At 61.6% G+C, this 10068-nt stretch overlaps 1 protein-coding gene across 1 annotated transcript in view; it reads left to right on the top strand.

The window, feature by feature from the left end:
- The first annotated feature begins 1532 nt into the window (after positions 1-1532).
- Positions 1533-10068, top strand: part of ZC3H3 (zinc finger CCCH-type containing 3) — an 81853-nt gene continuing 73317 nt past the window's right edge. The window contains exons 1-3 of the mRNA XM_066379621.1: positions 1533-1635; positions 3246-4557; positions 5885-6078. Of these exons, the coding sequence (XP_066235718.1) occupies positions 1548-1635; positions 3246-4557; positions 5885-6078 (1594 nt within the window). The 5' untranslated portion in view covers positions 1533-1547. The remainder of the gene's footprint in view (positions 1636-3245; positions 4558-5884; positions 6079-10068) is intronic.

Here is a 10068-nt window from a genome sequence, read left to right as displayed (position 1 = left end):
TAGGGCTGCTGGCCTGACCCTCACCCTGAAAGCTCTGAACATTCATTCACTTGATCAACAGGTGTAGACCAGCACCTGTGTCAGGGGCTCTTCCCATGAGGGCTGTCACAATGAACCAGAAGTGGACTTCCCCTGCGGGCATGTTGCAGCTGCAGTAACAGGAAAGGCCTATTCAAACAGAAAAGAAACATTTGTCTTGTGCAAGCAGAAGTCCCCAACTGCTGGGTACCCTGGTCTGGACACTGGCAGGTGCAAGCCCTCTGAGGGGTAGGGGGATGGGGTGGGTGGTCGGGGGGTTGGCCTCCTCTGGTGCCTGGCTGTGGTTTCTCCTCATGCCAGGGGTCTAGGGTGCAGGCCTGGGAGCTCTATTGTCTGAGGGCCTGTGGGGAGGTGGGCACTCATCCAGCTCAGGGAAGGGGCAAGGTGTGGGCAGGCCCTGGGGGTTCAGAGCTGGGGAGGACACCAAGTCCCCAGGAGTGAGCCTAGTAAACATAAACAGTTCCACAGAGTGCCCCCCCCCCCCAGCTCCTGACAGGTGGTCCGCAGGCCCCGCCCATGGGGCACTCAATCAAGGTTCTGGGATCGCTGGTGATAGGGGCAGCCAGGCAAAGCCCCGCCCCGTCGGCTCTGGAGGCGGGGCCGGGAATCTCAGGTTCAGAGGCGCCTCAGGAGTCAGGAGGAGAGTGCGCAGGCGGTTGGAAATTCCCAGCGCCCAGGCCCCACCTCTAGCTTCCCTTCCCTGGCACACCCCTATCCGTCCAGCTTCCTTTTGGGGCCCCAGGCCTGAGGCCTGCTGCGTCCAGGGGCTTTCAGCCGGCTGGGGTGTGGGAGGCACGGAACCCAGCCCACCCCACCAGGCCTGTGTGTGTGGGGGAAGCAGCTCCTTGGTCCTGCTTCGGGTGTCGTGAGCCTCCCTGCTTCGCTCCAGCTAGAAGCCTCGCTACGGGAATCCCGGCCCAGGGTGGGGTCTCTTCCACGTAGACGGGCACACTGCCGAGATCTGCCCAGTGGGCAGGCACATGGAAGACGGTCACGGTGAAAACTCACACCACCTCATCCTTCGTGGTCCCTGAGAGCCGTGATGGAGAGCACAGCAGACCCATAATAATAACCTTTTCTTCCAGGAGGATCTGTCTCAGGGTCTGAGGGTCAAGCTTGGCGGTGAGGGTGCTTGCGGGATGTGAGGATGGGGTGAAAGGACCTTCGGGGGGGCCTCGAGAGCAGTTCTCTCCTAGTCACTTCCTGCTCCCCTCCTTCTGGGATAAACGCGAAGAGGGACATCCATGAGGAGTGGTCCCAGCCTGCCAACCACCTATCCCCCACCCGAGAGCCTGGAGGGAGGAGGAGTTCCCCCAGGGGGCGTAGGCTCTCGGGAGCTACTTCTCGGGTCTCTGCTCTGCGCGTGCGCGGCCCCGCAGGCGTTGCCAGGGCGACCGGACGTCCCTCGCGACCTGGCGGAGGCCCCGGCCGAGCCTCAGTGCGCAGACTCGGAGCCTCCCGATCCCCGCCCCGCCCCGCCCCGCCCGCGGGGAAACGGTCGCGCGGCGATGACGTCGCGGGGGCCTGGCCGGGCGTCGCGGACTCCGGGGATGGAGGAAAAGGAGATGTTACGGCGGCAGATCCGCCTCCTGCAGGGTGGGTCGGGCCCGGTTGGGGTCGCGCGTCCCTTTCTTTCCCCTCAGCTCTTGGGGGTCGCTCTTCGCCCGCGGTTTCTACAGCCAGGTTGGGTCTGGGGGCGGCGGGTGGGGGTAGGGTCAGGCAGGGGATGGGGGCCGGGAGGTGCTGTCGGGCCGGCCGGGCCGCGTCGCCCCCTGCCCGGGCTTCGTTGGACGGGTTCCGCGGGTCCTTCCCGCGCGGCGGGTGGGGGCGGCGGGACTGTTGTTCAGTCGCCGGCCGGAGGCGGCCCCCCACCCCCGCGGGCGGGCACCTCCTCGGCGACAGTGGGAGGCAGGGCTCTGGTGCGGGCTGGGGGGCGAGCTTCTCCCAGGCACGGGGCGGGGGGCAGGGGGGCGCGTTTCTTTCCCGACGCCCCATGTTGATCCTCCTTCCCTCCGTGCAGTCGCACTCCCCTGGCGTTTCAGTTTCAAAAATTCTCAATTTTTAGATCCAAGGTGGGCAGTCTCTGCACTTTAAAAAAAATGTCCTCTTTCCAAGTTATTCGCATAAAGAGAAAACTTAAGAACTTGGGAAGTGCGCATAGGGTGAGTCTAGGTGTGCTGACCTCTCCTTTGAGCCACTTCTTGGGCTTCCATCATAGCAGGCAGAGGTGTCCCCGGGTCTGGACATGGTTCTTTTTGGGTCTGGGAGCAGGACCTTGGTTGGAGGAGTGTTGTAACTGGGGTGGGGGGTAGGGGCTGTCTACTAGTTGTTAGTGTGGGTTGTTCCAGCCGAGGCCTGTGCCCCTCCTTGCAGGACACCCGTCCAGGGGCCTCCTTGGAAAGGCCCTGTCCTTGTCGTGGTCATGTCAGTTCACTGCACTGCGGGTCCGGTTTGATGATCAGCCCTCCATCTCCTGAGGGGAGCACTTGTGACATTTTTGTCAAGTGTTGAGTGCCCAGGGTTGTCAGTTGTCTTCCACTCATTGTCCTGTGTAACGGGCAGGGAGGTCATTGAGTTGTAGTCTTAACTTTCCATGGGTGAGCAAGTTAGAGGGCTTCCGTGACCGCTGGCCCCCTTCTTGTCGAGGCATTGCCGTGTGGGGCCTTGCTGGTCTCTTCATATTCAGTGATGCTGCTCCTTAAAGGACTCTGGACCTGGAATAATATTCCCAGCAAATAGGCAATATTATGCCACAGGGGTGCATTTTCTGGATAGGTAACCAGAAATAGGACTGAAGTAGGACCGATGGGAAAAGGCTCGTGGAAAAGACAGGCCTAAGATTTAGGATGAACTGTCAGTCACTGGTTCTCAGACTCAGAGGGATCAGGAGGGAGATGGAGTCTGTGGGGTGTCTTATCAGCTGATGCCACTCCAGGGGACGATTGCTCAGTTTACTTTTTTTTCTTATTTATTTATTTATTTTTAATTTATTTATTCATTTTAGAGAGGAGAGGGAGAGACAGAGAGAGAGAAGGGGGGGAGGAGCTGGAAGCATCAACTCCCATATGTGCCTTGACCAGGCAAGCCCAGGGTTTCTAACCGGCAACCTCAGCATTTCCAGGTCAATGCTTTATCCACTGTGCCGTCACAGGACAGGCTCATTTTACTTTGATCCTCTGGTTCAGCCTGTGATTCTGTCTTCTTAGGTTTGATTGACGACTACAAAAACCTCCATGGCAATGCCCCTGGCCCGGGCCCCTCAGCCACTTCCCGGTGGCAGCCACCAGCCTACAATAGCAGCAGAGCCTTTAGCGCTCGTTACCCTCGTCCGAGCCGGAGGGGCTTCTCCCTGAGCCAGGGGCCGGCGTGGCGCAAGAAGTACTCCCTTGTGAACCAGCCCCTGGCATCCTTGGACCCGCCTGGCGACTGTGCTGTGCAGCCGACCCTCGAGGCTGGGGGCAGCCAGGGTCCGGACCCCCAGCCATACGTCCTGGAGAGGCAGGTCCAGCTCAGTTCAGATCAGAGCATGGTCATCAAAATCAAACCGCCACCAAAGCCCGGCGTGGCTAGCACTGCAGGGGTCTCTCGCTCTTTGGAAGAAAACGTGGACCCACCTTGGAGTGACCACAGGCCTCAGGAGGGTGAAGGCGAGCCCCCTGGTGGGCAGCCCTTGAAGCCAGGAAGAGCCAAGGGGACCTGCTATGCAGAGGACCCCCCTCTGGTCTGCCTAAAGGAGGCTGGGAAGCCCCGGGTGGTGAAGTCTATGAGCAGCTTGAGTGACAGCCCCTCAGAGTCCCGGCGGACACTCAGTGAGAGCACAGTGTCTGTGAAGGCACGCTTCCTGCCTCCCACCCTGCCCCCGCGCAGTGGTACAGCCCCAGCTGGGAAGGTGGGCTCTCACCCTGTGTCCAGCTGTTCCACACAGCTCCTTAGGGACAGGAGAGTGGATGCTGGCCACACAAATCAGCCAGCTCCCTCCGGCTCGGTGGCAGGTGCAGCTAGACCAGCTTCCGGGCCCAGGCAGGCCCGGGAGCCCTCACTGCTTGTGTCCTTTCGAACCAACAAGTTCCGGAAAAACAACTACAAATGGGTGGCTGCTTCGGTGAAGAGCCCCCGAACCCCTCGGAGGGCCCTCGGTCCCAGAGCAGCTGCGGAGAACGCGTGTGCAACCTCCTCTGGCACAGCAGAGCGAGTGGAAAAGCTGCAGCCCAGAGCCGACGTGGATGCCAAGTCCAAGAAGTTGGCCGTGTCCTCCACACCTGGGACCAACCCCAGCAAGTACAAGTGGAAGGCCTCCAGCCCCTCGGCCTCTTCATCTTCCTCCTTCCGTTGGCAGTCGGAGGCTGGCAGCAAGGACCGTGCCTCCCAGCTCTCTCCAGTCCCATCTAGGTCACCCTCGGGGGACAAACCAGCAGTGGGATCCAGTGACTGGAAGCCCAACTTCAGCGAGATCCCAGGGCTCTCAGCCTACAAAGTGAAGAGTCGCACCAAGATCATCAAGAGGCGAGGGCCTGCTAAGTACGTGTCCCAGCCACACCCCGGGGTCCTGTGTGGGCAGGCAGGGCAGGGCTGGGGCCGGCACGTGCCCGCCTCGGTATGCAGAGCCCGTGGGAGGGCCTGCTAAGTACGTGTCCCAGCCACACCCCGGGGTCCTGTGTGGGCAGGCAGGGCAGGGCTGGGGCCGGCACGTGCCCGCCTCGGTATGCAGAGCCCGTGGGAGGGCCTGCTAAGTACGTGTCCCAGCCACACCCCGGGGTCCTGTGTGGGCAGGCAGGGCAGGGCTGGGGCCGGCACGTGCCCGCCTCGGTATGCAGAGCCCGTGGGAGGGCCTGCCTGCCGGGGGTGGGAGGAAGAACGGAAGCATCACCTGCCACCTGGTCACTGCCTGGTCACCGCATGGTCAGGCCTGAGGGAGAGGAGAGCTTTGTGAGCAGAGATGAGTGAGAAGGGGTTTACTGCTGAGTGAGGGCGGCTCAGCATGGCCAGGAGCTTCCTTGGGGCCCCCAGCCAGGTGGGGGCAGGTGAGTGCCAGTGCCAGCAATCCCACCCTTCCTCCCGTTGGGAAGGGCTGCTAGGGCAGCTTCCCTTCTGGGCCCAGTTTGTGGACAGGAGGCTTTGTGTCTGGCCCAGCACTGGCAGAGCAAACACAGAATGTAGTGTGCCTGTGGGAGGACCTGTCTCTCCCCCAGGGAGCACGGCTGCCCCAGGGTGGCCTGGTGACCCCATGTCCCCCTCCTGGCTTCCACCCTTGTGGACAGTGAAGAAGCTCAAAGACGGTGCCATGGCTCAGCACTTGGTCTCGGGTCAGGGACTTATTTGAGGTGACCTCCCTCTGCCCTCAGACACAGCAGCGTGCCCCTCCACAGGTCCTTGTCTGACCTTGGTCTTTGACCCCGCTGTCCCTGTCTGGCGACCCCATCTTTTTCTGGATGGCAGCCTCCTCCATTTCGGGAGGGTGGATAGGGGAGCTCTGAGTAGTGCCTCCTGCACACTGGGCTGGGGGTGCTGTGGCAGCTCCTCCTCCTCCGGACACCCCCAGCTCCATTGGGGGCTCATTTGCCCTGGGGAGATGGAGGAGACAGACAGGGTGGGGTCAAAGGCAGGGCCTCCCTCCTCAGCTCTCTACCTTCCCTGGCGCAGGGGTCCTGGGACCCTCCCACTGCTGCTGCTGCTGAGGGGAAGGCGGGGCAGGGAGGCTGGCACTTGTGGGGCCCAGTCGGCTGCCTCCTGGGGCCGACTCCATGGTGCTTTCGTGGTGCTGGGATCTGAGTGGGCCAGCGTGGGTGGGGGCGTCGCCCGCCGAGGGCAGGGCCTGTTGAGAGCTGCCTGCTCGTTATCTCTGCAGCTCTCCTGGGGACAAGAAGAGCAGCCCTCCACCTGCTGCCACGAAGAGCCAGTTCAGCTTACGGCGGAGGCAGGCCCTCCGGGGGAAGAGCGGCCTCGTTCCGAAGAAGACCCCTACCAAGGGCCTGATGCAGGTCCCCAGGCACCGGCTGTGCTGCCTGCCTCCCGCCCGGACCCACCTCCCCGCCAAGGAAGGTATGAGGACCGGAGGGAACTGCTGGGGAGGGCGGGCCCACAGGGGCGGCCCAGCTGCCTTCCTGTTGTTAGGAATGGAAGGAGGTAAGAGGGGCTGCCATGCAGTCCTTGAGGAGGAGCTTCGGGGCTCCTGCGGCCTGCCGACTGTGCTGAGCTGGGGGTCGGCTTCGCCCTCCCGTGAGGCACTGTTTCCTGAACAGTGTGGGGCAATGTCCCGGGTGCGGCCCCGCTGCGAGGTGACGGCAGCACATTGAGGGAGGTGCTGCCTGTCTGGCGTGGGCTGGGGACCCGTGGTAGGGGCCTGGGGTGTGCAGAGTGGGCACCGGGGAGGCAGGCGGTCGCTGTGGTGCTGCAGGGCCCCTGGTCCTGTGGTGGCCTCTTCCTGCCCTGAGCAGCTGGGGCGTGTGTGGCAGCGGCTTCCCAGGCTGGCACTCGTGAAATACGGAGGAAGCAGGGTTTGGGCAGGGCAGGCTTGGCCCCAGGCAGTTCGGCTTGGGACTAATGCTCTCGTGACAGTGCCGTGTCTGCTGTCTGGTGGCCCAGCTAGGGGCCTTTCCTTGTCCTGCGCCCCTGAGCACTTGCCCGAGGACTGCCGGGCCGAGCTGAGCACTGGCCTGTGTCCGGGATGGCCACTAGAGGGCGGGTGTGGGGCCCCCTGGGGGGAATGTGATGAGGTTAAGCCGCAGGGCACTGGCTGCCCACCTGCCCTTTGGCTGCCACGTCCTATGTGCCCTGGCGAGTGTGGACTCCATCCCAGGGTGGCAGAGCAAAGCGAGCCCAGTGGTGGTCGCTGGTGGCAGAAGTCCAGCCCCAGTTCCCCACTCAGCCCTGCTGTGGTGCCTGGTGGCCAGCAGAGGGCGCACTTGCCCTTCTTATTCTTCAGTTTACTTTTTTCTAGTAATTGATTGCCTAATTTCCTCTTTATGTGAAAGAAAGCAGATATCAAGTAATTTGCAGCAATAACCTGCTAATGCTGGGCCGGTATCGAAACTCCCCTGTTCATTTCAAGTGGCAGATAAAACACTAATACATAATTATCCTTGCAAATTGGATTGTTTTAAATAACCAAAAGGCTATGGCCAGGAGAAGGCGATCCCATCTCCCTTGAGTTACTGTTGCAGTGTAATTGCCGCGTTCAATCAATTTCCCTGGCATTAGAAATTTCATCACAATCAACATTAAGCTTTATTCATTGTGATGGCTAAGAGCCGGACCATTTCTCCTCTTTTTCTTAACTGGCAAAATTAATCAGGGAAAAGATTTTAAACATTTACCCGTGTGAAAGAGGTCAGCTCTGCCACTATATTGCTCAGCAGATAAGGGGCTAATAAAAAGAAAATTGAATTACTAATGATCACCAGGAACAGAGTATATAAAACCTGGCGATCGCCGGCTCAGGGAGAGGGAGAATCAATTTTCCTGGGACAAGGTGTGCTCATTTTTTATTTTGGCGCATATTATCAGCAATTTAATTTGAGAGCGCATAAACAGGAGGAAACAGTTAGGGAATAATGAGCCCGGAGGTGTAGCATGCTGCAGGATATATGCTGTACACAATTTATTTGGCACAACAGATAATCGCTTTAATTGAATTCAAAACTGCATTGTTCAGCAGGCTGGGGCCGCAGGCCCCCTGGGGACTGAGTTGTGAAGATTCCGGGCTGCCTCCTCAGCGCTCCCTCCTCCGTCTGTCCCCTCGCTCCCCTCCCTGCTCCCCTGCCCTCCAAGGGCCTGCTTCTTTGGGCTCCTCGGACTTTGGCTGGGGGGGAGGCCTGGGGGACCCTTATGCTCCTGAGGAAGCAGAGGGCTGTGGGGGTCTCCAGTGCTGCGGTCAGCATGCCTCCTGCCTTCCTCACTTCCCTTTCCTCCTGGGGATGGTCAGTTGGCAGCTGGGGGACCGAGAGAGGACACCTGAGAAAGGGCCCCGGGAGCACGTTTGCTGACTGGCGGGGCTCCCACACTGCGGCTGCCCTGAGAGGCCGCAGGATCTGGTCTGAGGGCCGACAGACGCTGGAGGAGGCAGGAGAGAAGAAAACCTTTCATAGACTTCAAAAGTGGTTTCCAGTTTACCACCCATTTAATTGTGGCAATTAGTCATACAGTGAGTGGTGCTCACAGCACACACAGCCCAGGGAGGCTCTACCTCTGTGCGGGGCCCGGGGGTTCAGGGCCAGCTCCGTGGCTCATGCTCCTGAAGGCACACCGAGCCTTGGGCCACAGGGCCACACGAAGTGACAGACCGGATGCGTGCCACTGAGCCTGGCTCCCGAATGCAGAGAGGGTGCTGCCCAGCCCACACACACCCAGGCCAGGCCGGAAGGGAATCCCAGTCTTGCTGTCTGCTGCATGGGGCTGGCGGCCCACCCGACTCCCTGGGCCCCAGGCTAGGGGCTTTCATGGTGGCAACAGATCACGGGACCCCTGCAGCTAGGGGGAAACACTTGCTGTCGTTTGCCAAGGAAAAGCCATGGTGAGTGTTGGTGTCCTCAGCTCCCAGAAGTCACCGGGGTGGGAGCGTCCTGCTGCCATTTTCTACCCTCCTCTCTGGGAAGTCCCAGACTGCACGGAGAGGAGCCAGTGTGGTGGCTGAGGGTGCGGGCCTGGTGAGGGGCTCACGCTTGTGTGAGCAGGGCTATGTTGATAGGAAGGTGCAGTTTTCATTCCACTGACTAGGGCTGCCCCTCTCACGAGCCCCCACCTCCTCAGACTAGGCTCTGTGCCTCTCACCGGCCCCACCTCTCTGACCGAGTGCATCCAGTGGGCCAGGCAGCACCGCCGCATTGCTTTGGGGACGCAGCCCAACAGCCTGCTGCTTGGTGCTGGGCCTCCCTGCGTGTGTCCTGTACTGGCCTCAGGGCAATGGAGGGTCAGTGGGTGGAGGGAGCCTTGTCCTGGGTTCCCACAGGAAGTAGGGATTTTCTCACCACTGGTACTTTCCCACGGTGCTTTGGAGTGCTTGGGAGCAGAGGGGCCTTAGAGTGGCCAGGTTGCTGGGTGGACTGTGAGTTGGAAGGCCGACTGTCATGGAGTGCGTGCCTAAACTCCAGGACGTGGTACTGTGAGAACAGAGAAGCCTGGTTGTGGGGGCGTCACTCCTGCCCAGGCCAGCCGTGAGCGCCGCACGGCACTGGCCAGGCTTGAGCGCCGCACGGCACTGGCCAGGCTTGAGCGCCGCACGGCACTGGCCAGGCTTGAGCGCCGCACGGCACTGGCCAGCCGTGAGCGCCGCACGGCACTGGCCAGCCTTGAGCGCCGCACGGCACTGGCCAGCCGTGAGCGCCGCACGGCACTGGCCAGGCTTGAGCGCCGCACGGCACTGGCCAGGCTTGAGCGCCGCACGGCACTGGCCAGCCTTGAGCGCCGCACGGCACTGGCCAGCCGTGAGCGCCGCACGGCACTGGCCAGCCTTGAGCGCCGCACGGCACTGGCCAGCCGTGAGCGCCGCACGGCACTGGCCAGCCGTGAGCGCCGCAGGGCACTGGCCAGCCGTGAGCGCCGCACGGCACTGGCCAGCCGTGAGCGCCGCAGGGCACTGGCCAGTGCTCCTTTCCTGAGATAGCCCGAGGCCACTGGTCCCAACCCTCCTGGGGAGCAGGAGGCCTGTTGTGAGCTCAGGGACCTCTCTCCTGGCCAATGTGGTGCGCAGGGACAAGCAGCACTTCTGCCACAGCCCCCCGGAAGGGCCCCGGCTCCCAGCCGAAGCTGAGGATGAGGAAGGCAGGTGGGAGGGCAGGAGGGCATGCTGGGTTCTGGCAGGGGCGGGTGCGAGGCCAAGGCCAGGAGACTTTCTCGTGGTGTTCCTGCCTTCTTCCAAGGATCCTGGGAGCAGCCTGCATCCTGCGCTCGTCCTGGGGTTTTCCTGAGGGGCTGCATGGCCTGGCAGGAACCTCCAGGCTGGTGCTGGCATTGCCTTGCCCCTTTGCACATTTGTGACCCAAACAGGATCCTTTCCCTGGGCTGCTGTGCAGACCGCAGGAGGAGCCACTGGGT

Source organism: Saccopteryx leptura, chromosome 3, assembly GCF_036850995.1.
Source record: "Saccopteryx leptura isolate mSacLep1 chromosome 3, mSacLep1_pri_phased_curated, whole genome shotgun sequence".
NCBI lineage: Eukaryota > Metazoa > Chordata > Mammalia > Chiroptera > Emballonuridae > Saccopteryx > Saccopteryx leptura.
The sequence above is the reverse complement of the archived record's forward strand: the minus strand, read 5'-3'. Positions and strand labels throughout refer to the sequence as shown.